Below are 26373 nucleotides of genomic sequence, written 5' to 3'. Positions count from 1 at the left end.
TTATTTGTTTCTTTGCTTATCATCAGCTTATCGTATGGTTGAAGATTCTTATTTTTTCCCCAAAGCCCTATAAGTCAAATTCAATGCTGTCTTTAATAATTTCGTGCTCATCTGGATTGATGGTACATATCTGTAATTTCGGCTATTAGGGAAGCAGGAGCATCTGAAGTTTAAGGCCAGCTGGTGCAACTTAGTGAAACCCTGTCTCTTAATAAAATTTAAAAATCAAGGGCTGGGAATGTATGTCTGAGGTATAATGCTCCTGGGTTAATTTCCCAGCATAGGGAAAAATAAAAGTGAGCTCAAGAATTCTCAGATCTGATCTGGCCAATGGAAAGCTCTTCAAGCTCTCTCTTGTGTCCGTATGACTTTTTTTTTTTTTTTCCTCTTGTAGCGCTGGGAAATTGAAACCAGGGTTTACACATACTAGGGCAAGGTCTGTGCCATTGAGCTACATCCCCTGCCTTCATCCCCAGCCTTCTTGGTTTTGTTGGGTTGCTGTTGTTATTGAGTGTGGCATGTTTTTAAGCTCTCTCTTACTTTCTGGCATAAAAAGATGCTCCGGGCTCATCTTGTGCTGTTCCTCTTCTCATCTTCAGCCTTTCTTCCCAGGCCACCCCTACAGTGAGCTCTGCAGGTGGAAGGCTTGAAGGTGGTGCTTCAGGAGTACAGAAGAGGGGGGCGGGGCTAAGAGCTCGTACAGTGCTCAGCAGTCTGAGATGCTGCAGAAGGGCTCAGAGCATGCCCTCTGAGTCCTCCACTGCTGTCCCAGGCAGGTATTCCGCACAGAGAAAAGAAAAGCCTTTGGGGGCTGGGGTTGTTGCTCAGTGGCAGAGCGCTTGCCTAGCATGTGTGACACACTGCGTTGATCCTCAGCACCACCTATAAATAAATAAATAAATAAACAAACAAATAAATAAAATAAAGGTTCACTGACAACTAAAAAAAAAATAGAAGTGCTTGGATCTTGCAGATACAGTTACTGAGTCCTCTACCATGTGCAGGGCTCTGTGAGCCATATACAAGTTATAAGATACCATTTCAAGGACACTGGTCTAGTAGGCCACACACTCGTACACCTGATAGGGTGTTTTCATTGTGCTGCCAGTGAGGTACAGGCAGGAATTTGGGGAATTCTGGGGTGAGGATAGTACTTATGTCTGGAGGATTGCAAAAGGCTTCATAGGTGACTCTTGGATTAGATCCTGAAGGAGGGTAGGATTTGGAAGAATAGTTTTCTGGTGAAACCAGAGGTTGCTACCTCTGAGCACTGAATCAAGAGAGTCTTTGCAGCTTCATTTCAGCTAGATCCAGCCCTCGGCCAGGTGCTGTAAGGAGCATGAGTGCTCCTGTGAGTGAGGTACAGCACCCTCTTGCAGCCTTGGTGTCCTGATGCCATTTAATTTTTATTTTCAGATGCAGCTGAAACATGCCCTTCATTCACCAGACTGAGCTTTCACAGTGCGGTGGTGGGTACTGGGCTGCAGGTGAGGCTGATGCTCTATACGAAGAGAAACCAGACCTGCGCACAAATCATCAACTCAACAGCTTTTGGGAACTTGAATGTGACCAAGAAAACCACCTTCGTGATTCATGGATTCCGGCCAACAGGTTCCGCTCCAGTTTGGATGGGAGACTTAGTAGAGGCTTTGCTCTCTGCAGAACACATGAACGTGGTTGTTGTTGATTGGAATCGAGGAGCTACCACCGTCATATACACCCACGCCGCTAATAAGACCAAAAAAGTAGCCATCATCTTGAAGGAATTTATCGACCAGATGTTGGTAAGAAAGACTTCTCTTGTATGATTTGTGGTTAAATTGAAACTGACTAATTACCTGGAGATTTAAAGCCAAGAGATATCTTCAATGAAAAGGGGGCCAATTTTGTGAAATTCTGCAAATCTAAATAAGACCCAGGGAGGGCTAGAGAGGGACCCTAAGTAAGGTCCACAGGTATGGTGGTGCAGGTTGTGTACTGCACAGGACACTGATGTAAGGGAGCAGCATTGTCATTGTAGATGTTATAGATTTACGTATTTATCATGCTTACTATGATAATTTCCCCACATATGACAACAAAGTATCATAGCAAGGGGAAGCTCCCTCTCTCTCTCTCTCTCTCTCTCTCTCTCTCTCTCTCTCATTTGTGACACTGGGCATTGAGTCTAAGGCCTTGTGCATGCTTAAGTGCTCTACTGCTGAGTTACATCCCTAGCCTTTTAAAATTTTAATTTAGATTTTTTTTTGATACCAGGGATGCTCTCCCACTGAGCTATATCCCTAGACTTTTTTTTCCCCCTGAATTTTGAGATAGGGTCTCACTACGTTGCCCAGACTGGCCTCAGAATTTGTGATGTTCCTGCCTCAACTTCTTGAGCCACTGGTATTGTAGGCAGATACCATTATGCTCAGCTCTTTTTCTAGTTCATCTAAAAGTGTCTTATGGGTCAGAGACGGTCAGTCTAGGAGCTTCCCGGTTTAAACATCTAGAGCTTCAACTTTGGTAGCTGTTCTTTCTGCTAGAAATGCCAGAGCTTTCGTGACCCAGTTATCCAAAACTGATCTGATGAGATAATTAATGTTTCTAGAAGACTTACAAAGGTCAGATACTAAATTTATTTAGTGACCCACCTCATGCATTGTTCCTTTTAACAACAACAACAATGACAAGTGGCATGAAATCAGGAAGATAGGTGACATGGGTATTATCCAAGCCCCCGACCTAGACCACCATCTAGGGAGAAGAATATTTGAATGATTCAGGACAAGCTGTCCAAGTAGCCTATGGTTTTTCCCTTGTTTCCTTCCCTCTCCATGGTGACTTCATTCTCTGGGCCAGGATGAAGATGAGGGTGTTCATCAAATTGTACTGTCATCCCTTTCCCCAATCTGGACGGCGGCTGTAAAGATGTGTCTGCTTAGGGCCGGGTCTGGGGCTCAGTGGCAAAGTGCTTGCCTAGCTCATGTGAGGCACTGGGTTCGATTCTCAGCACCACATAAAAATAAATAAATAAAATAAACAATGTACTGTGTCCATCTTCAACTAAAGATGTGTCCACTTAGTTTCTAGCAGAAGCATGAGTGGGAGTCAGGTGGTAATCCCAACAACTTGGGAGGCTGAGGCAGGAGGATTGCAAGTTCAAAGCCAACCTCACTCTGTCTCAAAATAAAAAAAAATAAAAAGGGCTGGGAATGTGGCTCCGTGGTTAAGGGCCCCTGGCTTTAATCCTCAGTACAAACAAAATCCAAAACAAACAGTGTGAGTGGACTCACCATGACACAAAGGGTAAGGTACAAGTTTAAGGTTGGGCTGGTGGGTTTGAATCCTGCTCTACTATGTTCTCAACTTCCTGACCTCTACCACGGTTTCAGTGGGCCTCAGATTCTTTGCATAATGAAAAGAATAGTACTTATATTGTGGGGGTCTTGTGACATTTAAATGAGACAATAGATGTAAGACACTTAGAAATATTTCTTCAAAGTCAATAGGTAGGAAATTTCTCCAAATGTAGTCAATTCCTTGACTCCTCAGAATGTGTAACTATGGGCTTGTTGGAATTCCAGGCAGAAGGAGCTTCTCTTGACAACATTTATATGATTGGAGTAAGTCTAGGAGCCCACATATCTGGATTTGTTGGAGAAATGTATGATGGGCAGTTGGGGAGAATTACAGGTAAGACTCCTATGGGTCTGTGGGGTATAGCTTGGGCCAGGTGGTCACTGGGGGGATATTACACAGGCAATCCTAGTCCTCGGATTTGAAGCCAGCTCTTCCAATTATCTAACCTCTCTAAGCAAGGACTCCATTCTGCAAAAGATAAACCATAATAATGTTAACCTCAGGTTATTATTTAATCAAATATATGTAAAGCACTTTTCAAATTGTATGCCTCAGATAAGATGGGTGGTGACTTAATTTCTCTTATACCTAGGAAAACTGCAATGTCCTGTGGGAATTTGATCTATTTGACCTGAAAAGAGTCTTCTTCCTTTCATTTAATCTAGAATGTGGAACTATATACCTAGTACATCACGGTCCCCAGAAGTAGTCTCATGGTAGGAAAATGATATTGGAATTTTGATGGCTGAGCCTGACTCTGTAAATATCAGTTTTCCAGCAAACACTGAATGAAAACACTCAGAAATGCAGCAGGTTAAACCCCAAACAAAGACTCCCTTGCTGGGATCTCTTACCTAGAGCTTAGTAACTTTCCACAGCTATTCACAAAGGGATGAGGGTAAGGTGGCTCTCTATTTCCAAGACCTTGACCTCTCCCATTCTTTTGAGGTACTGGGGTGCTTTACCACTGAGCTGCAGCCCCAGCTCTTGCCCTGGGCAAGTCACTTCTATCCCCGTGACTCGGTGTCCATCTCTCTGTCTCTGTCCCTATCTGTTTATCTCCCTCTCTCTTTATCTCTTTTTCTCTTTCTCCCATACATGCACATCCCACATTGACTGGCATCAATTCTAGCTATGTATTTTAGGTCACATTGTTTGTCCTGGTTATTTGTTTAAATTTCGCTTTAATCTGAAGGTTCAGGATTCCTCATCTTATTTAATCTGCTTTCTTGGGGAAGCAAATTGTTTTTTTAGTTTGAAAATGTATTCTTACTATTTTGGAAAGCAAGGTGTCTTTAAAATTTTTCCTCCTGTAAAAAGATCAGATGGCTTGAGTTTGAATTTGTGGGAATTAAAAAGAAAGAGAGAAAGAGAAGTGGAGGAGAGAGGAAGGAAAGAAAGAAAGAAAGAAAGAAAGAAAGAAAGAAAGAAAGAAAGAAAGAAAGAAAGAAAGAGGAAGAGAGGGGAAGGGAATAGAAAAAGAGACAGGCTGATAAGCAGGTCCTGATTTGTAGCAATTTCTGATTTTCTGGGGTCTAAAACTCCCACCATGACTGATCTCAAGCTACCAACATGACATCAAGTGAGCACAGTCTGGGTGAGATGATGTTCTGCAGCCCACCACATCTCGTTCTATCTGCAAGTCAGGAGCACCCCTAAGCCTCCCAGCCAATCAGTTCCCACCATTACTTTGAAAGTGAACTACAACAGGTGATGTCTCTGACCATGGAAATTCCCAGGCCAGCCTTCCTTTCACTCTGGGCCCATGTGACCCTGCCCTGTAGCCTGGACTCAGCTGATCATCCACAGCTCCCTTTTCAACCTCCATATTCTCTGAATCCCAAGGTTAGTCTTCATCTTCCCCAAGAGCAGCTGAGGCACAAAGCATTTCCCCTCCCTGCTCCCCTTCCTCGGCCTTGCCTGGGTGGGCTCACTGGGTTGCAGGGTGGGAATGGAACCTGTAACCTAAGAACACAATTCACATCTCACTCCCATGGATCAGATGGCTCTGTCTATTACTCACCTTGATGGTCTTGATGGCTGCTTGATGCTGTCTTTTCAATTTCTTTCTTTCTTCTGCCCCTCTTTTTGCCTCTCTCCACGAATATCTCTTGGTTTTTCCTCTCATTGAAAGTCAAACACTCTACCACATCCCCATCCCCTATCTTTAACTTCTCCAAGAGAAGATGATGGATGGTTAATGGGTTGCAAACATTTCAAGTACCTGGATCATTTGTGAATACTTAAAATTTGATTCTCAAACTTGACTGTAAGTTTGCATGAAACTTGCCTTGGGGTGCTGGAGAAAATGCCAATGGGGTGGCCTGAGTTGGAGGCAGGAGTCTGTATTTTTGTTTCATATATATATATATATATATATATATATATATATATATATATATATATATATATTGATGGTCCTTTATTGTTATTTATTTATATGTGGTGTTGAGAATTGAACTCAGTGCCTCACACATGCTAGGCAAGCGCTCTACCACTGAGCTACAACCCCAGCCCAGGAATCTGTATTTTTAACCAGAAAATATTGATGGTCTGAGCTCCACACTTGGAGAAACTATAGAGTAACCATATGACCACCAAGTACTTGAAATGTGGTCAGTGCAATCTGTTGTAAGTGTGAAATATACATTAGCTTTAGAAGACTGAGAAGAAGAATAACAAAAAACACAGAATATAGAAAATATTAAGTTTTTTACTGGTTACATGGACATGACAATATTTTGCATGAAATAAAATGTGTTTTTGTTTTGGTGGTGCTTTATATCTGTCTGTTCATACCATGTGCAGGGTTCTTGGGTTTTTTGTTTGTTTGTTTGTTTTTAAGTGTAGGGGATTGGCCAGGGATTCTTAACCACTGAGCCACATCTCCAGCCCTTTTTATTTTTCATTTTGAGACAGGGTCTTGCTCAGTTGCTTAGGGCCTCACTAAATTGCTGAGGCTGGCTTTGAACTTGTAACTCTTCTTCCTCAGTCTCCCGAGTTGCTAGGTTTACAGGTGTGAGCCACCATGCCTGGTGAGCGCACGTATTTTTGGTCAATTTTTTAACTGACATTGTCAGCTGATCACTTGCCATGGCATATCACTATGGATATTATAAGTCCAAGTTTTTTTTTGTGACAGTCCTGGTTTGTACCTCTTGTCCTGGTGTGATTATGAACAGTGCCCTCACACTCTCAAAATTGCCCTGTTCTAGATGTTTTCTCGGCCAGTGACCTGGAGGCTGCTATAAACTGGGGCTCTCATTCTTCATTGTCTTAGACAGGAAGTAGTGCCGTCTGATGTGAGCAGGGAGGAGGAGCTTCCTGGTGGGGGACACATTCTTTCTCAGGCTATGTTGTATTGAAAACAACATATGGACTGGGTGTTTGCCCATCTCCTCCCACACCAGTTTCAGCTGGGAATGGACAGAAGAGGAAGAAAGGCTGGGAGGGGGAAGATAAGAAAAGAGGGTAGATAAATAAATGGCTCCAGGAAGCAGAAGTGCACTGGGAGAGGAGAAATGGAGAGATTGAAGCTAGAACCAGGAGAGTTAAAGGAAAGAGGCTCAAGTTGGATTTTATATGTAACACAGGGGATGGGAGATGTCATCTAAAATGACATTTGTAGAGACTAGGGGTGTAGCTCAGTAGTGGAGCAGAAACTTAGCGTGTTCAAGGTCCTAGGTTCAAACCTTAGCACCCAAAACAAAGATTTTAAAAAGCGACATTCACAGGTTAAAGCTTCAAGGGAGATGTCCCTTGAGATCTTCACTTTACCTAGGGCTCTAATAAGTGCCTTTTTGAGCCTCTGGATTTTTTTTTTTTTTAAGTTTTTATTTTGTGGTTACAATATCATAGGGGCTACTCCCCTATGTTTCGAGTTAATTTCACAGTGATGTGAGAAACGCCCAGCTAATATTGACAAGATGTTAATGTTAACATTAATATTGGCAAGAACTGAGTCCAGGCACTTATGGAGTGGGTGATATCTGCGGTATCTACAGGGACTGGCAACCTCTTTGATACCTGGCTTGGCCAGTGAGCTTTGCCCTTTCCTGTTGAGCTTGCTAAGCTCTGTGGGGTGAAACCAAGAGCTCAACACCCAGAGGAGGTTGCCCCGAGAGGCAGGGCTTGCCTCAAGATGCTTGATCTCCCCAAACCTCAGTTCCTTCATCTATAAAATAGCTGCTCTGCTTCTCTGGCAGGTTTGCAATGCAAATTAACGAGCTGGGATATGAATACCAGTGAAGCTATAAAGGAGTTTTATTAATAACAAGAAGGAAGGACTGAATGGGGTTTCTGGATCACCAAAAATGAGATAAAATAAGATATAGCGTTTAGTTTTTCTCTTTTATGCACCCTGTGGTGCTTTTTTCCTGAGGAGCCAGTGTATCCCCGCCACTGCTCCCTTGTGTGGGGAGCTCTGCCTGGGCTGTGCTTCCTTCTGAAGTCGGGGTACGGTTCACAGGGCTATGGTCAGGGTAACCATCTCTACTGTGGGAAATAGCTGCAGGGCTGTGGAAAGGAGTCCTGACAAAGCAGGATGGGAATGTGAGTGCTCGCCCACCCGAGGGGAGCCTGCAGCCTGTGAACCATCCTCCCTGGGAGGCATCAGAGGCACAGTGCCAGTGACTCATGGCATGGGGCTGCCAAGCCACTCTGTTTTCCTTCCAGGTCTCGATCCTGCGGGCCCTTTATTCAACGGGAGGCCCCCCCAGGACAGATTAGATCCCAGCGATGCGCAGTTCGTTGATGTCATCCACTCCGACACTGATGGTAACATTCCTGTCTTGGTGGGTTAGTGGCCCCCCCAGACCCACAGAATCCCCCTGGGGCAGATTGTCATGCAGGGGCAGAGCGGGTTTCTCCAGCTGCTTTTTTCCTACCAGGCAGGTTCCAAATCTGCAGAAACATGGAAAGGAAGAGGTAGCTGGTGTAGCCAGGCCCCTGGATCCATGCTGCACTGGGGATGATTTTTCCCATGGTCTTTTTCCCCCCTTTTTTTGTTTGGGGGGGGTACCAGGGATTGAACCACTGAGCCACACCCCCATCCCTATTTTGTATTTTATATAGAGAAAGGCTCTCACTGAATATCTTAGGGCCTTGCCATCACCAAGGCTGGCTTTGAACTTGCAATCCTCCTGCCTTAGCCTCCCCAGCTGCTGGGATTACAGGCATGAGCCACTGTGCCTGGCCTTCCCAGGGTCTTTTATCTTAAATATACCATTGTGCCCAATCACAGTCAGGCCAATTTGCATACCACGTGGACAGTGTTTCCATATATGCAACTGGGTTTGGATGCATAATTTCCTGGGTGTGTTGGTTACTTCTCATTATTTCCTTAAACTGAAAGGCGAGTTCAGGTGTATGTCTCTCCACGCAGAGCAATCCTTCCACCAACAGCTCCCAGCTGTCTGAATCTTTCAGGCCATTTCTGTCTTTCAAGATGCTGATTTTGCATCATGGGATTGTTGGCATATGCCACGGAGGCTGGGGTGATGTTCAAGGATGGGTGTCTACTATACACAGATGTCTGGGAGAGGAAGTGGAGTACATGTTTGAGAAGGACAGAGAGAAGTGGTCATTTAAACATTATCTTCTTTATAATGCCATCACCTTGACCTGGGGCTGGGGATGCAGCTCAGTGGTAGTGCAGCTTGCACTAGGATGCACAAGGTCCTGGATTTGATCCCCAGCACCACAAAACAAACCAACCCCTGACCTTCTCTCCTGGGCATTTAGTGTGGTATTCAACAGTTGTTTGACTTAAAAGAAACCTCTTGGTAAAGCAGCTGCATTGTTATTGTGGAATTTGTAAGGTATTACTTAAGTGCAGTACTGCAGTGCCATTTGGATGCCCAATGGAATAAGGCAATTCACTTTTTATTCTTGGAACATGGAGTCTGAAGGAAGGAGTATAAGTTTTGCAGTCAGGCAGATGTGGCCTCAGATCCCAGGATTCCGTTCTTTCTAGTGATGTCATGTTAATTTCTTAAGTCTTCTGAGCCTCTATCGTTATTTCATATGAATTTGCCAGTGGCCACTGTGCAGACACGTGAACAGTGAAAGGAAGTTCTTTAAAACATCCGCTGTCATACCCACAGAGACATGTAGGTTCTCACTCTATAACTGTGATTAATACCATGATGCACTATGTGTATCTGTGCATATTACATGTATATATATAGATCGAAAATCTTATATTCATTTATTTGAGACAGGGATTTCACTCTGTTGCCCAGGCTGATCTTGAATACCTGATTTTAGCATTTCTCTTGCCTCAGGTTCTGGGACAACAGATGTGAGCCACCACATTCAGATTATCAATAATCTTCAATAGGTTTTTTTTTTTTTTTTTTTGGTTTTTGGTAGTGGTGCTGGGAATAGAACCCAGGGCCTCCTTCATACTAGCCAAGCACTCTAACCCCAGACCCCAGTAATATCTTAATCAAGCATTTAACTGATTATTTTAGGGTACATGATTAAAGAAAATAAACAGTTATTAAATATGTAATTTTTCAGGAGCTCATTATCTAGTATTGTTTTTAAACTTTCTACTGTCCCGGATCCTAAATTTCAAAAAATTTTGCCTACTAAGTAAAAATTGATTTTTCCTGTTTCTTATTCATTAAAGATTTGTACAGTACAAATTCGAAGCTCAGGAAGCTCATGACAATTGGAGGGTCCCAGCCAAATGTAAGGAAAAAAAAATATGATTTTGTCAGCCTTGCTGTGAATGAGTAACCAAAATCCCTATGTTTTTAGAAATAGTGGAATTAAATTCCATTACCATTTGCTCAATCACTTAATAATGGAATAGATGATAGTGGAATTTACTTCCTGCTTTCCAACTAACTGGGTTGGTAACTTTGGGAAAAACATTTAAATAAGTATACCAATAATTATATAACAACAACAATAATGATCCAAATCCTGCCTATGTCTGGCAGGCAAATGAGCTATGAGAGGTGAATGAGTTAAAGCAGTGTGAAAGCATGGTGTGTTCTCTTTTAGCACTGGGCTACAAGGAACCGCTAGGAAACATAGACTTCTATCCAAATGGAGGATTGGATCAACCTGGTTGCCCCCAAACGATATTTGGAGGTAAGTGCAGGTACTTTATATTCTGTAAAGTAGTGGATTGAAAAGTACAATTTAAAAAATCTGATATTATCTTCATGGAGTAGTTTTGAATAGAAAACATTTTTTTTCTGAGAAGATAACAGTGGTTTAAATATAAATTATAAATTGCAAACTTAGCTCCTCAAAACAAAAAAATAGGGAGTGAAAGGCAACATTAAAAGTGAGGTGGGGGATCAATGTTTATAGCAGCTCAATTCACCATAGTTAAGCTATAGAACCAACCTAGGTGCCCTTCAACAGATGAATGGATACAGAAAGTGTGGTTTATATACACAATGGAATATTGACCATAAAAAGAATGACTTTATGACATTTGCCAAAAAATGCATGAATCTTGAGACTATTATGCTAAGCGAAATAAGCCAATCCCAAACAACCAAAGGTCAAATGTACTCTCTGATATGTGGTTGCTAACACACAACAAGGTGGGAGGAGGGGAAGAATAGAAGTTCAGCAGATTAGACAAAGGGAAATGAAGGGAAGGGAGAGGGGAACAGAAATAGGAAAGACAGTGGAATGAATCTGATATCACTTTCCTATGTACATATGTAAATATACCACAGTGAATCTCTGCATTATATATAACCACAAGACTGGAATCCTAATTAGAATAGGATAGACTATAATAGACTCTGTATTTGTATAGATATGTCAAAATGTACTCTACTGGGCTGGGGTCGTAGCTCAGTGGTAGAGCACTTGCCTAGCATGTATGAGGCACTGGGTTCGATCCTTAGCACCACATAAAAAATAAATAAATAAAAGTAAAGGTATTGTGTAAAAAATAAATTCTACTGTCAAGTATAATGAAAAAGAACAAATAAAAAATAAGTGAGGGTCTGGGGTTGTAGCTCAGTGGTAGAGCACTTGCCTAGCATGTGTGAGGTACTGGGTTTGATCCTCAGCACCACATAAAAATAAGTAAACAAACAAACAAATAAATGGTATTGTGTCCATCTACAACTTAAAAAAGAAAGTGAGGTGGAGGATAGATTTTAAAGTCCAACCCCTTAGTGCTCTAAGTATATATTTCGTCACTGCTAGAGAAAGTCAAACAACTATGGAAATGATTCTAGAAAAAGGATGGTCTTGGCATGAAAAGGTAGTTGTCTATGGCCCCAGCTGATTGACGTAGTGTTTGAAAGTGATCTGGCTGAAATGGCACAAGCAGGGATACCCATGCTATACCATAGTGAGGTTCAAATTTCATCCTGTGAGATAGTGTAACCATATCCACAAACAGCCAAAGAAAATGTGCTTTGCTGGTAAAGAACATCCCCCATATTGTTATCAACTCCACTGTTTCTCCATGACTTTTTTCTCTTTTGGTTCAGGGGACTGAACCCGCTCTACCACTGAGCTACAACCCCAAGCCCAAATTCATTGTTTCTGCAAAAGGAAGTTCCAGGAACAAAACAATAAGTGTTGGCTTGTCAGGTTTGACTCCAGTCCAGCTTGGCCCGTGCCAGCCCCATGCTTCTTCCTTCTTACCCCAGTTGATGTCTCTGTTCCTTACTGAGCTGTTGTATGGGCACAAGTAAACCCTGGAGGAATAGAAAACGCTCTGATCTGATGCAGCAACCAGTGCCTCTCCAAACCACTCGCAACCACAGCTCCTCTTTTCATGGGGTTACTGTTTCCTCTTCAGATCCTTACCCACACTGATTGCCCTTTTGTGGAATTAAGTCTCTGTTTTGAGTGACATCAGTAATTCATCATCTCTAGTTCTTTTGACACCATTTCTGTGTCTCCTCAACCTCCTGTCTCACCATCGCACCACCTGGCACCCGCTGGCACCCCCTGGGAGCTAACTTGAGTCCTGCCTGTAACCTCTTCTTGTCCGTTCATGACTTCTAGTGCCCACTCCTATCATTTAGCCCCTCCCACTTCACTCTTGCATTGGCAACAGATCCCTGCCACTTGGCTGCTATGGTGAATGCCCTGTGCACCCCCAGACCTCTTAGAGGTGAGCTAGATTGGACTTTCGTCGCACCTGAGAGAGCCATTTTATCTATCTTCATCTGAGTTTACATGGCCAGTGTTCACCCTCATATTCCCTCCTGACCCAGGATAGAGGCATCCCACTCCCTTTCCAACATGCTCTCCTCTGCTGACACTCCTTGGGAGCTTCCCCTACTGTCTTCTTTTCCTAGTGTCTGTACTTGTTCTTTTTCAGTGGCTCCTTTTCTCTGCCTTTGGCTTATTGTCTTCTGTGGTAAATCTGTAGGGAATCTCTGACCACTATTGAAGTTTTTCTCCTCCTTTTCAGCGATCAATCCATGCAACGAGGGTCCTCATTTCTGTTTCCATCTCCTCACTGTCCTATGCTAACCCACACCTCCCCACTTTCTACCCACACTGCTTTGCTGGAGGTGACTTCTTTAAGTTCAACAGCAGCCTCCCAATCACCAGGTAACCCAGGGTCTTTTTCCCAGCTTCAGCTTTCCATAAGTCTCCAGCTTCCAGTTCCACTAAGCCTGCACTAAAACTCTCCCCTTCTTGCTTCTGTGTCATCGGGTGATGTCGTCTGGCTGTTCTTTCCATGGTCGCTCTTTTGAGGGCTCTCTGAAAGTACCTCCCCTCAGGCTGGGTCATCAGATTTTCATTTCACTCTCCCTTTTTTCCCTTAAATATTTTATCTATATTTCCAAGTTCAGAATTCATCATGAAAGTGGAAGGGGTAGATTCTGATCTAATTGACTTTTATCCACCCTGGACTCTGCTCCACCCAACAGCCCAGACCTGTTTGGGAAGACTTCACTCTTGAGTGACCCACTTCCATGAAGCTGCTGCCCTTTGGTGCCCACTTAAAGTTGAGGTCAATTTCAGGGAGGAGATGCTCGTGGGAGGATTTACAGCCCAGGCTCATCCATTTTCTTATGTGATCTTTCCTCAGAGGGGTGTGTGTTTGAAGTGTGTGACATGCATGCAGGTAATTGAACCCAGGGCCTCCTGCATGCTAGTCAAGTGCTCTACTCCTGAGCTACACCCCCAGCCCTCCTCAGATAACTCTTGATTCCCTTCTGTCCTTTTATATCAGCTGATCCTGTTCCTTGGCCCTCTGTTATGGTTGTGAGCATTGCAGGCTCACCATGCAGAGTGATTTCTCACAACACCCCTGCCGTTGGGTTTTTGATAAGATAGAAGGCAAATTCATCCTGTGGTCCAGCTAATGTGTCATCAAGAACTACAGAGTCTTAGTAAACCTCAGGCTCAGTCCTTGATTAAGATGTAAGACTGTGTGCCATCCCTCACCTTTGTCCCCTCTGCCCTGCCGCGTAGACTCCCAGCCTCTTCTATTCTGCAGCACAGCGGTGGTTCTCAAACTTCAGCATGAATCAGAATCATGTAGAAGGCTTGTTAAAACACAGATCACATTGGTACGTGCAAGGCCTTGTGTTCAGTCCCAGCAACAAACCAAATCAAACCAAACCAAACCACAGACTGCAGACGGCTGCAAGCCTCTCAGGGGAAAGTACCAATAATGTCCATTTTTAATAAATTCCCAGGTGATGCTTACACAGCTGGTCTGGAGACGGTATTTCGAGACGGTATTTCTGAGAGCCCCATAGACCACAGGTGGCAGAATTCCAACTCTGCTTTTATTAGTAGGTTCTCTGTGCCTCAGCGTTCCTATCTATAAAATGACACTAATATTGCCTCCCTTACAAGATTGTGAGAGCTAGCAACATATTATATACAGAACCTAGGCTATTATTACCCACCATAGTATTTCTGATTTGTTTTATTACAATGATTATAAAAATTTATAGGTTCCTGGCTTTAAATATTTGAAACAAAGTTGGGATACTTTACTTACCTGTCTGGTCTCTGTCCACTGCCAGGACCTGTTGCCTTTTTTTAAAAAATATTTATTTATTTTAACATAAAGGAATTTATTCAAGGAATACACACTGGGCAATTTTTAAATGATTTTTTAAATATAATACCTTTATTTATTTATTTATGTGGTGCTGAGAATCAAACCCAGTACCTTCCATGTGCCAGGCAACCGCTCTGCCACTGAGCCACAACCCCAGCCTGGCCCTGTTGCTTTTGACATAATGAAAAATGTGGCAGTAATCAAAACTACTTTCTTGCCTTTGACTTTGCAGTCATTGGTATTATTAGGACTGACCTGGAGCAGATTGAGAGAACCCATAACAACCAGAATTTTAGTTAAAGTCTTGAGCAGAAATGAGGCAGAAGGCTGGATGGGGCGGTCTGCATCTGTAGTCCAGCTACTCAGAAGGGCTGGGGGCGTAGCTCAGTGGTAGACCTCTTGTCTAGCATGTATGAGGCTGTAGATATCCCTAACACTGGAAGAAAAAAAAATAGAGGGGTTTTAGTGTGTAGGAGAACCTGCTGGAGATTGCACTTTCAAATATTTGGTATTAATTTTCCATGTGCCTGGCACTGTTCTAAGATTTAAAGCTACAATAGTAAATGAAATATGCAAGAATGCTTATTTTGGGAGAAGCAGAGTCAAGTTATTCAAGATAAAAGACTGTATGTGATGAGATCTAATGGTTGTATTTAACAGTGACATTATTTTTTGTTTTTGTTTTTGTTTGTTTTCTGTGTGCTGGGGAGTAGACCCAGGGCCTCACAAATGGTAGGCACCTGTTCTAGCTACTCCAAGCTATACCCCTGGCCCTACGGTATTTAACTAAAGTATATTTGCTTTAACTCCTGTCACAACCTTAATTTAATGTCATCTTTTCTTCTGCCACCTGCCAGCATGAGTCCTTATGTATGGTTTTTTGTAAGGACTGAATGGGATCAAGTACATTGGAGCTTTCCGAGCCATGCAGGAGATGAGAAATTGTGTGTGTAAAGCATGTGATGTTCTTCTTTTAAATGCTTCTACTGCTCTACCCTTGAATCACTCCCTTTCCAATTAAGGAATAAAGTATTTCAAGTGTGACCACCAGAGGTCCGTGTACCTATACCTGGCTTCCCTGAGAGAGGACTGTGAGATCACCGCCTATCCCTGTAACTCCTACAGGGACTACAGGAACGGCAAGTGCACCAGCTGCGGCACACCAGAGCAGTCCTGTCCCGTCCTGGGTAGGTCCAAAGCGGTTTCCCCCTCTGCTTTGGTACAAATTTTTGGTACAAATCCCAGAACCATTTTGCTATCTAAAAATGGCTCCAAAATTGTTTTCTAACAACAACAACAATTTTAAAAACCCATAAAACAGTCTAGGCAGCTTTTTGGAGCCAACTTTCTAGTCTCCTAATTACAAAAATTGGTAGAAGAGCAATCTGTGTAGGATTCCACCCAGCAGGTAGCGCAGCCTACTCAGAGCACAGCCACATTACACAGCCTGTTCCTGCGAGGGCTGGAACACCCTCTCTACTGGGCAAGGGTCCACAGTGAGACAGAGACCTTCTGCCAGGTAACATAGCCGAGTGGTCCCTTTTAACTAGTGTCCATAAATGCCTTTACTGACAGCTGGGCATGGTGGCTCACATCTGCAGTCCCAACTACTTGGGAGTCTGAAGCAGGAGATTAAAAGTTCAAGACCAGACTAGGCAACTTAGTGAAAGCCTGCCTCAAAATAAAATGTAAAACAAGCTGGAGATGTAGCTTAGTGGTAGAGTGCCCTAGTTCAATTCCACTACGGGGTTTGGGGTGGGGGATGCCCTCACTCCATTCTCTGGCTCTTGTGGGTATACAGAGCTGGGGTGGGGTCAAAGATGCCATGGGTACTGCTTGGATATTTACTAGGGGTTGGTGGAAATATCCTAAGTGGTTAAAACTTTGAAACTGGAAGGCCATGAGGATTTTCTGATTTTTCCTAAAAGGAAATCCAAGTTAACAACAGGACATGCTATACATAGGGGTTCTCAATCCTGATTGTACGTTAGAGTCACTGAGGGAGGGTGAATTTTTTTTTTTTTTTTTTTTAATAGCAGTGTCTGTGTCCTCTGCCCTATCAGTTAAGTCAGAGTCTGGAGGCCATTTTCTGGCAGTGAGGACAGAGGAGAGAAAGAGGTCGTAGAACAGCACCCAACCTTGCCTCCTGCAGGCAAAGATATAAAGGGAGACATTCACCTGCTTGGTGATATAGTTATCTGGCAAGCCCACATTCTGTACAACATTCTGTAATAATAAAACGTTTTTCAAGAAAGCCCAGGGTCTGGGGGCGCAGCTCAGTGATAGAGCATGTGCTTAGCATGCATGAAGCCCTGGGTTCTATTTCAAGAACCGCCAACCCCCCAAAAATGGAAAATAAAAAAGCACCTTGCCTTACAATAATGATGCTATTTTAGGTCTAAACCTAAATCTGTTTTAATGTAGAAAATGAATGTATTACTGTAAAACATCAGTCCTATTTTTAGTTCAAAACAGTGTGCTGCTCCCCATCCCCCTACCAGGTTAACTGAGAACCAGTAAAGGGGTCAAAGCCATTATAGGGTCCTTCTGCACCCCAGCTCTTAGGGATGGAGACAACCAGCAAGAATGGTGGTCACTGGGGTGACACTGTCCTGGACCCTGCAGTGCTCACATGGCGCTGGCAGGTTGTCCCTGTGGTGGCTGCAGGTGTCTCAGTGTGCTCACCCCTTTGCTGCTTTCATGTTTATGTAACCTGTGTTCACGTTACGTTTTTCCAACTTGTTTTATAGGCTATTATGCTGACAATTGGAAAGACTACTTAAAGCAGAAAGATCCTCCGATGACTAAGGCGTTCTTTGACACAGCTGAGAAGGAGCCATTCTGCAGTGAGTGGTGGACGGTGTTTGACTGACCCTTTTATTGTGGGGATGGTTGAGTCTCAGCTTCCTGGCTGCTTCTTGGCAAATGAAGGCTGTGGTAAAGCTTGGAGTTTGGAGCTGGAAGGGCCTAGGTAGAATCCTGATTCTGTCACATATAGCTGTGAGACCTTGGTCAAGTCTTCTAACCTCTGTGGGTCTCAGGGTCCTGAGGCTAAGTGGAGATAATAATGCCTATCTTCTGGGCTATTAGGATTAAAACATCAATAAATCAGTGTTGCTAGCATCACCAGTGGCCATAGTAACCACTAAGATATTCCAGGAAATCACTTGATTCCTCAAGAGACATGATGGACATGGGGTCTAGGAAAATTAAGGTGACAGGCATATCTTACGAGTCAGCCCTAGCTCTACAGCAACCATGACAAATTCAAGACATCAAGAGGTTGAGTATTCCAGATGGAAGGACAGCAGTTGATTAAATGCTCTGTATGCCGTCAGGATTTGCCTGGGAAGATGTATGCCTTTCTTGCAATCTTTTTTCTTTTATTATTGTTGTTGTTTGGTATTGTTGTTGTTGAACACCAGTTGAGCCACATCCCCAGATCCCCTTTTTTAAAAATTTGGGACAGGGTCTAAGTTCTAAGGACCTTGCTAAATTGCTGAAGCTGGCTTTAAACTTATGATCCTCCTGCCTCAGCCTCCAGCCACAAGTAACACAGTCATGTGCCCCCAAGCCAGTCCTTCCTTGCAATCTTTTACTCCTTATCACTTTTCTTGGGAGCAACTGTCCTAAAAGACTAGCAGATCCCTGGGTTTCCCTCTTTCTTTGGAGCCATACATGGCAGCCCAGGGTTGGGCATCTGCCTCGTCTCTGTGGGACAATCCCCTGAGCAATAAGGGCCATGAAAGGACATTCCAGAGCTGGCCTTATCTTCACGGAACCATCATCTTCCTGGAACCATCATCTTCCTGAGTCTCTTTCACTTTCCTTGCAAGTCTGACCAAGAGAGAGCAAATCTGCCTGTCACATAGAGATCCTTATCTGCCCCAAACCACTTGACCTTTAAGAGCAAATAGGAAGGAAGAAAAAATAATTCTCTGAATACATTGTGTGTATCATTTATTCAAGAGGAATTATTGGGTGCCTATAAGATTTTTATAAAAACTAATAATGATTCATTGTTGTAGTATATTTTAATTCTACCTTGTTTTTTGATTTTTTTGTTATTGATGGACTTTATTTTTATTCATTTATTTACATGCAGTACTGAGAAGAGAACCCAGTGCCTCACACATGTGAGGCAAGTGCTCTACCACTGAGCCACAACCCCAGCCCTCTAATCTTGTTTTTTAACCCATTATTCAGGCAATATGTACATAGATGTACTCATCTTTACCACTTTTTTCACTTTGTATTTACAGTGGAGCATGCTGGGTTATGATGGAGAAAGTCCAGAGCATAACAGGGACTCAAAGAAAGGAGAACTGACTTAGTCCGAGGGCCAGGGAGGGCCTCCTAGAGGAAATGACATTAAGCTGAAATCCAAAGGACAACTTTGCAAAATGGGCCATTAAGGATGTCCAGGCACAGGGAAGGCCCAAGAGCAAGAGAGAGTTTGGCAGTGCAGGAGGTGTGGGTGACATGGCAGAGGTAGGAAGGAGACTTCAAGGTGCACCAGATAGGTAGTGGATACGACTCAAATTATGGAAGACCATGTTGGCCATGGAGTATCTCCAAGTGGCAACTTGATCATTTTAGCATAAGATGGGCTGGATGGAAGTGAACCAATCACATGCAGCCATAGGCCAGGAGACCTTAATCCATTTGGTGGGAACCTGGGATGCCTCAACATGGTGACTGGGTCCCAGTGAACTCTGATGTCACTCATGCCATTTTTGCCAAAGAGAAGAAAAAAGAACAATAGAAAACATTGCCCTGGATCTTTTCAGAGAAACTTCAGAGGAAGAGAAAAGGAAACTCAATTTTTAGGGATGTTGGGCTTTCAGGAGTCAGCCTTCCAGGGGAGCATTTGGGGCTACCTCTCTCTTATTATGTTCTCTCCCTGTTCTGCAGTGTATCATTACTTTGTGGACATTATATCTTGGAACAAGAACATCAGAAGAGGATCTATTACAATAAAATTAAGAGACAGAGATGGAAATACCACAGAATCTAAAATCGATCAGTAAGTTGAGCTGCAATAGTTTGCCGTTTGCTATTTTCCTCTTGGGCTTGAGAAATTAAGTCCCAGATATACCTACTTTCTTATTTATAGGTCTGTGCTTTCCCTTGTCCTACAAAAAATATAAGGGGACATGTTGTTTACTTGCTTTCCCTGCTCTTGATCTCTCAGGCTTTCTACAAATGTATAGGCACAAATGATTTCTTCCTTCCTTTCTTCCTCCTTCCCTCCTTTACCTTCTTCCATCCCTGCCACCATCCCTTTTTCTCTTCTAATTCTTCCTCTGGTTGAACATTTAATTACAAAAGTTTTTCTTGCTTACCATAAAGGTTCAAACAACTATGATGATTTAATCATTCCACATTTTATATACATGTATCAAAACTTTACATTGTACCCCATATGTATATACAATTATGATTTTTTTCAATAAAAAATAATCCATTTTAAAACTATAAATGGCCAGGCATGGTGGTACACACCTATAATCCAAGTGACTCTGGAGGCTGAGGCAGGAGGCTGACAAGTTTGAGGCAAGCTTCAGCAACTTATTGAAACCCTGTCTCAAAAACTGAAGAGGGCTGGGGATGTATGTTTTAGTCAGTTTTGTATTGCTGTGACCAAAAGACCTAAAGAGAACAACTTAGAGAAGGAAAAGTTTATTTTGGCTCATGGTTTCAGAGGTTCAGTCCACCATCAGCCAGTGCCATAGTTTTGGGCCCAAGATGAGGCAGAAATTCATGTTGGAAGGCATGGTGGAGGAAAGCAGCTCAGGATGCAGCAGCCAGGAAGCAGGAGAGTTCTGCTCACCAGAGAAAAAAATATAACCTCCAAAGCCACACCCCCAGTGTCCTACTCTTCTAGCCACACTCTGTGGCTACAGTTATCACCCAGTTAACCCATAGATTATGACTCTCATGACCTAATCACTTCACCTGTGAACATTCTTGCATTGTCTCATACATGAGCTTTTGGGGGATACCTCATTTCTAAACCATAACAATATAGCTCAGTGATAAATCATCCCTGGGCAATTCACAGTACTAAAAAACAAAAGCACACAAATAAAAAACATAAAGGGATATGCCACATAAAAGTACAAGTTCTCACCCACTCCCCACAATAGGCCCCCCTCCAAAGTCCAAAGGCACCCACCACATACATATGCCTATCCTTTTATGAGCTATACAAGTAGAAATGTATACGACATAAATATAACATGTACATATATATGTTTCTGAAACTCAAAATATAATTTGCAGAAAAAAAAAATCAAAGACACCCTTAAAATTCAGCAATGGGGAAATGATTAAATATTCTCATGTAATAAAATATTATTCATATATTGAAGTTTTATGATATGTATTACATGAAAGCTTATAATATGCCAAGTAAAAAATGTAGAATTATATAAAGATTTAAATTAGCTCCACCATGTAAAAGTAATAAAAAAGAAACTTGCCAAAATATTATATTGCTATTTGGGTGGTGAGACTCTATAACTGCTTTTTTTTTTTTTTTTTTTTAAACAAGTTCTCTTTAGTCTTCAATTTTCTATGATGTTGTGTATAATTCTTTAAAGTTTTAAAATAATTAGCATTTTTTAAAAATCTATGGGCTGGGGATGTGGCTCAAGCGGTAGCGTGCTCGCCTGGCATGCGTGCGGCCCGGGTTCGATCCTCAGCACCACATACAAACAAAGATGTTGTGTCCGCCGAAAACTAAAAAATAAATATTAAAATTCTCTCTCTCTCTCTTTCTAAAAAAAAAAAAAAGCCGGGGAGGGGGGTGTCCAGGGATGTGGCTCAGTAGTTAACTCCTCTGGGTTCAATCCCTGGTACCCAAAAACATAAGTAAATAAATAAATAAAGACAGGAGCACACTGCCTGGTGCACAGTAAACAGCATTCTTCTCTGATGTCACTTTGGGGTAAGTAGATTCACTTAGGCAGTTGCCTGGACTTGGTGGACATGAAATTCAGCAAGTGCAGGAAATGGGGCCAAGTAGTAGGCTGTGTACCAATGATTTGCAGTCTGCAGAGCTGCTTTCTCTCCTTAGTCATCTATACTCATTTCTAAATGTTATTTCTTCTTTCCAGTGAACCAGCCACATTTCAGAAATATCATCAAGTGAGCCTGCTTGCAAGATTTAATCAAGATCTGGACAAAGTGGCAACAATTTCCTTGGTGTTCTCTACAGGATCTATAATAGGCCCTAAGTACAAGCTCAGGATCCTCCGAATTAGGTTGAGGTCCCTTGTCCATCCAGAGAGGTGAGCCTCAGGCAAGGTTTACCAAAGATTTTATTGGATCCTTGGCTTCTTCAGATATTTTAATGGAACTTCTTCATTCACAGGGAGGGGAGTTAGGGGTTTTCTAAAAATAGTTTCCATTTGAAACAAGTTGCTCAGTAATCCAAGAAATTTATACTGGCATGTGCTTAAAGATAAATGGCCCAGTAACCCAAGGAAATAATGGTGTTATATGCTTAGAGTTACATAATTTCCTCCCTAACCACCCGTGTTCCTTGTAGTTGACAGTTTGTTGTAGAAAAGAAATTTTGTATCATTCAGCAGACTGAGAAAACAGAGATGAATATATATAAGCTTAAAGAAAAATTGGATTTTTTTCCTATTAAAAATGTCAATGTTATGTTTGTTAAATTTGATAAGTGCATTGAGAATCTCCTTATTCTTAGAAAATACACACAGAAGTGTTAAGAAATATTGAGGAGTAAACAACCTGTTATCAACGGGTTCAGAAAAAGTGAATGTGTGTGCATGAAGAGAGAGAGAGAGAAGATTTTTTTTTTTATTTAAGTACAGGGCTATATTTGTATGTTTTGTGATAAATGCCACTCTACCATGTGGTCTTAACTTTTAATCTGTGGGCGGAAAAAGAGACAAGCAATGATGTAACCAGTAACTTTTTCTTGAAGGTTAAGGACACCCTAAAATATTTAATACAAATTTCCTCTAAGAGAATAGTCATTACATCTTAAAATGATGGGATTTTTTTTTGTACTTTCCTAATTTTCAAAGAGATAACTTGCCCATTTTATAAAATCTGGAAAGTACAGAAAGTGTTAGGAAGCAGAAAAAGATCACTCCTAATGTCATTCGGAGGTAACCGCTGTTAACAGTTTTGGTTATTTCTATCATTGCTTTTAAACCTAGTTGAAGTCAGATGGGGATAACATTTTACGTTCTGCTTTCTGGCTGTGGATGTTTTACTTACCAGAAGCGTTTTTCCTATCCCATTAGAAACATCTGCTGCATAATTTTATATCCTAAGGATATAATGCAGTTGACTTGACAGGAATGTGGTATTGCTATGATTTTATTGACAAGGGTATTTCTGTCGTGTTTTCCCAGGCCCCAGTTATGTCGGTATGATCTTGTCCTGATGGAAAATGTCCAGACAGTCTTCAAACCTATTCTCTGCCCCAAGTTGCAAATGTAACTGCTGCAGCCGGGGACACGTGGGCAGCAACGATGTCAGGAAAGCTGCATCTACGGCCTCTTTTAAAGCTTCACCTGAGCTTTTCCTCAAAGCTCAAAAAGCATGAAAAAAACCAAGGTTATTTTCAGCAGCGTCCTACAGATGTCACATTGCAGAACGTCAAACGACCTTGTGATTATAAAACGATCCTGGGAAGGGTGGCCCTAACTAGGGCAAGTCAGAAATAGCCAGCCTTCTGACAGCCCAGTGCTTTGTCTGGCTGCATCCTGGGGCCTGTTTGTTCCGACCTGTCGATTCTGCTGCCCATCACACAGGCTCTTTGTTCCTCAGGGCTTCGGGTACTCATCTTAAGGCTAGGTGGGGGGCTGGAGACCTCACTGTGGACTTTCTGTTCCCTGTGCCGAATTCTGCACAGAACCCATCATGCAGAAGGGAACAAAACTGACCTACCTCTCAGGGCTGCTGTGTTGTGTGGGTGTGGAAGACAAGTCTATGAAGGGTTCTTTGAAATCCTATGGATACCACATCTGTGAAGGTGTGATGCATGTGAATATGTGGTTATTTATTTTAACGTGGCTTAGCTCGTATCCTTTGATCATATCCTTTGATAGGGGTGGCCCCCCCTTATCAATACAGCTTCTCTCTGGGGCACCAAGAAAGTCACATAGCCCTGTCTCACCCGCTCTGAAGTGATGCTGGTGCAGAGGAGGTAGAGATGGGCTGGTAGCCTGAGGGCAGTGCTGGGACTAGGGAGGAAGCAGCAGCCTCACACCCCTGGGACAGGGGACCAGCAGGGGAGGAAAGGGCTTGTTTTTCACCTAAGTGGAGAAGGATCATTTTATAGGCAACCCTTCTCTTTTTTATATATTTATTTTTTAGTTATAGGTGGATACAATATCTTTATTTTATTTTTATGTGGTGCTGAGGATCAAACCCAGTGCTTCACATGTGCTATGCGAGCGCTCTACCTCTGAGCCCCAGCCCCAGCCCGGCTGCCCTTCTTTTCCTGTTTAGGTTGTTTGTATGTTGTTTTGGCAGTGCTGGGGGCCATCCCAGAGCTGCTCCACGGAACTATACTCCACCCCAGGCAACCCTCTCTTTCTTTTTTTCTTTCTTTCTGTACTGGGGATTGAGCCCAGGGATGCTCTACCACTGGGCTGTATCCCCAGCCCTTTTTAGTTTTTATTTTAAGTCGGGGTCTCATTAAGTTGCCGAGGCTGGCCTCCAACTTGTGATCTTCCTGCTTCAGCCTCTGAAATAGCTGGGATTACAGGTGTACAGTGCATAACCATTAGCTTAAACAGTCTTTAAGAAATGTTTATATTTTCCTTACTATCAATGTAATTCCTGTTTATTGAAGGAAATTTTTTAAATGCACAGTGCAGAAAAACAAAACAAAACAAAATAAAAACAATGATGCTATAACTTGTTTTGCTAACATGGGGATTCAAAGCATAAACCAGTTTGTTCTCAGAGCATCTGCAGCCTCCAGTTTGAGGAATTCTCAGACTTCCCTGGAGGTAGGTGTGACCTCCGAATCTGGAATGACAGCAGCAGCCACATCAAGAAATCCCAGAAGACCAAGTCTAAAGTGAAAGGAGGGCAATCCCTGGGGCCAGATGCTCAGCATGAGAGTGGGTGCAACTGTCTCAAAGTCCTCTACCGTTTTCTATGAAAACAGCCTTATTGTAAAGAAATGGACTATTTCATAAATGATATAAATCAGTGTATGGCTCGTTCTTAGAGATTTTCATTTGTATCAAATACAACCTATTTTATGTAAGAGATGGATGGCTGAACTCTGAAGGGAAAAAGGCTCAATGGCACTTGGACATCTTGGCCTCTACCACCACACATTTCTTCAGCAATTGTGGACAGAGAGATCTTTTTAGAGTTTTATTGTTCCTGTATTTTGATTAGCACATTTACTTTTTTGTCCTCTTTTCCTTATCTCCAAGCAGGGAGTCAAAACAATTGTAAGAAAATGCCAGCAGTAGAATTTCTATTAAGTTATAGACTCTTTGGGTCACTGGGTGCTGGCATAGGACCTGGCTTACCATGGCCTGGGCTTCTGTGGGGTGGTGGATGGATGAATGAAGGGAAGAATGAATGGATAAAGGGAGGGAACTTGTTTATTGGTATGGAGATGAATTTCAGTGAGTTTCAGAAATGGAGAGAAGAAGAAGTGAAGAGAGTCACAGGAGTGGTCACTGTCTTCTCAAAATCTTCCTCCTGACCCGCCTGGAACTTGTGACTCTTGTTTTCTGTGCCTTTCCTCCTTTTTCTTTGTCTGATATATCTGTCTGAATCCCAAATCCATAACACAATTAAATTGCAGTCTACCCCTTTCCTCCTCTTTTCACCAGTTCTCTCCTACTGGTCATTTGAATCTTGGCTCAGGGGCCCCTGCTCTGTGGAGTCTTCTCAGGTCTCATTTCCTCTCAGAGCTCACCATACTTTTTCCTTCATGCACTGTTTATTTTTACATTTATTTTTGTAATTATGTGATTAATGTCCATATTCGCTCATCTCTGAGGCACGAACCATGTACCTATGATATAGTCTGCCTTCAAGAAATATCTATTAAATAAACACTCTCTAAAATCTTCTGACTCCTATGGTTTGTTCTGGAACGTGGCTCGATTGAGAAAAGACTACTTCTCACTCTAACCATAGCCCATTGCCACAAGGGCACCTAAACTTATCAGCCTTAAATTTTTTTTTCCCCCATAGGATCTTTTTTTTTTTTAAATTATATATGATAACAGAATGCAGTACAATTCATATTACACATATAGAGCATAATTTTTCATATCTCTGGTTGTATACACAGTATATTACACCAATTTGTGTCTTCATACCTGTATTTTGGATAATAATGTCCATCACATTCCACTATCATTTAAAACTCCATGCCCCCTCCCTTCCTCTCTCAACCCTTTGCCCTATCTAGAGTTTGTCTATTCCTCCCATGCTCCTGCTCCCTACCCCACTATGAATCAGACGCCTTATATCAGAGAAAACATTTGGCATTTGGTTTTTTGGGATTGGCTAACTTCACTTAGTATTATCTTCTCTAACTCCATCCATTTACCTGCAAATGCCATGACTTTAATCTCTTTTATTGCTGAGTAATATTCTACTGGGTATATATACCACATTTTATTTATCCATTCATCTATTGAAGGGCATCTAGGTTGGTTCCACAGTTTAGCTATTGTGAATTGTGCTGCTATAAACACTGATGTGGCTGTGTCCCTGCAGTATGCTGTTTTTAAGTCCTTTGGGTATAGACAGAGGAGAGGGATAGCTGGGTCAAATGGTTTAGCCTTAGACTTTTCTATGATGCTATTATCTTTGCCCATTGTCTTTAGAGGCCATTTCCTAGTCTCCCCAGAAAAAAATAAGAGTGGGCTCTTTTTTTACTTCTAATCACCTCTTCCAGGGGACCCCACCACATTTCTCAGTAAGCCCATCTGTCCTGAAGTGTGGGATCCCCACCCCCCATTTCAGCACTACGG

At 42.4% G+C, this 26373-nt stretch overlaps 1 protein-coding gene across 3 annotated transcripts; it reads left to right on the top strand.

Annotated features, from left to right (window-relative positions):
- On the top strand, positions 1 to 22852 carry Liph (lipase H). Of its 3 annotated transcripts, XM_076868431.1 has the most exons (10): positions 1 to 37; positions 1417 to 1784; positions 3567 to 3675; positions 8017 to 8118; positions 10357 to 10446; positions 15391 to 15555; positions 17119 to 17214; positions 19283 to 19394; positions 21490 to 21663; positions 22765 to 22852. In XM_076868431.1, the coding sequence occupies exons 2-10, from the start codon at positions 1497 to 1499 to the stop codon at positions 22850 to 22852; spliced, it is 1224 nt and encodes a 407-aa protein (XP_076724546.1). In that variant the 5' UTR covers positions 1 to 37; positions 1417 to 1496. The 3 variants fall into 3 exon arrangements, with proteins under 3 accessions (XP_076724546.1, XP_076724549.1, XP_076724548.1); XM_076868434.1 differs by lacking the exon at positions 8017 to 8118; XM_076868433.1 differs by lacking the exon at positions 10357 to 10446.
- Positions 22853 to 26373: the final 3521 nt, after the last annotated feature.

This window comes from Callospermophilus lateralis, chromosome 10 (genome assembly GCF_048772815.1).
Source record: "Callospermophilus lateralis isolate mCalLat2 chromosome 10, mCalLat2.hap1, whole genome shotgun sequence".
Taxonomy (NCBI): Eukaryota; Metazoa; Chordata; class Mammalia; order Rodentia; family Sciuridae; genus Callospermophilus; species Callospermophilus lateralis.
This window is presented reverse-complemented; position numbering and strand designations above follow the sequence as displayed.

Coding starts and splice junctions, on each gene's coding strand:
- Liph (XM_076868431.1), top strand. CDS start 1,497: ATGCTCTATACGAAGAGAAACCAGACCTGCGCACAAATCATCAACTCA. Junction 8,119..10,356: donor CATCCACTCCGACACTGATG/GTAACATTCCTG, acceptor GTTCTCTTTTAG/CACTGGGCTACAAGGAACCG. Junction 19,395..21,489: donor ACAGAATCTAAAATCGATCA/GTAAGTTGAGCT, acceptor TCTTCTTTCCAG/TGAACCAGCCACATTTCAGA.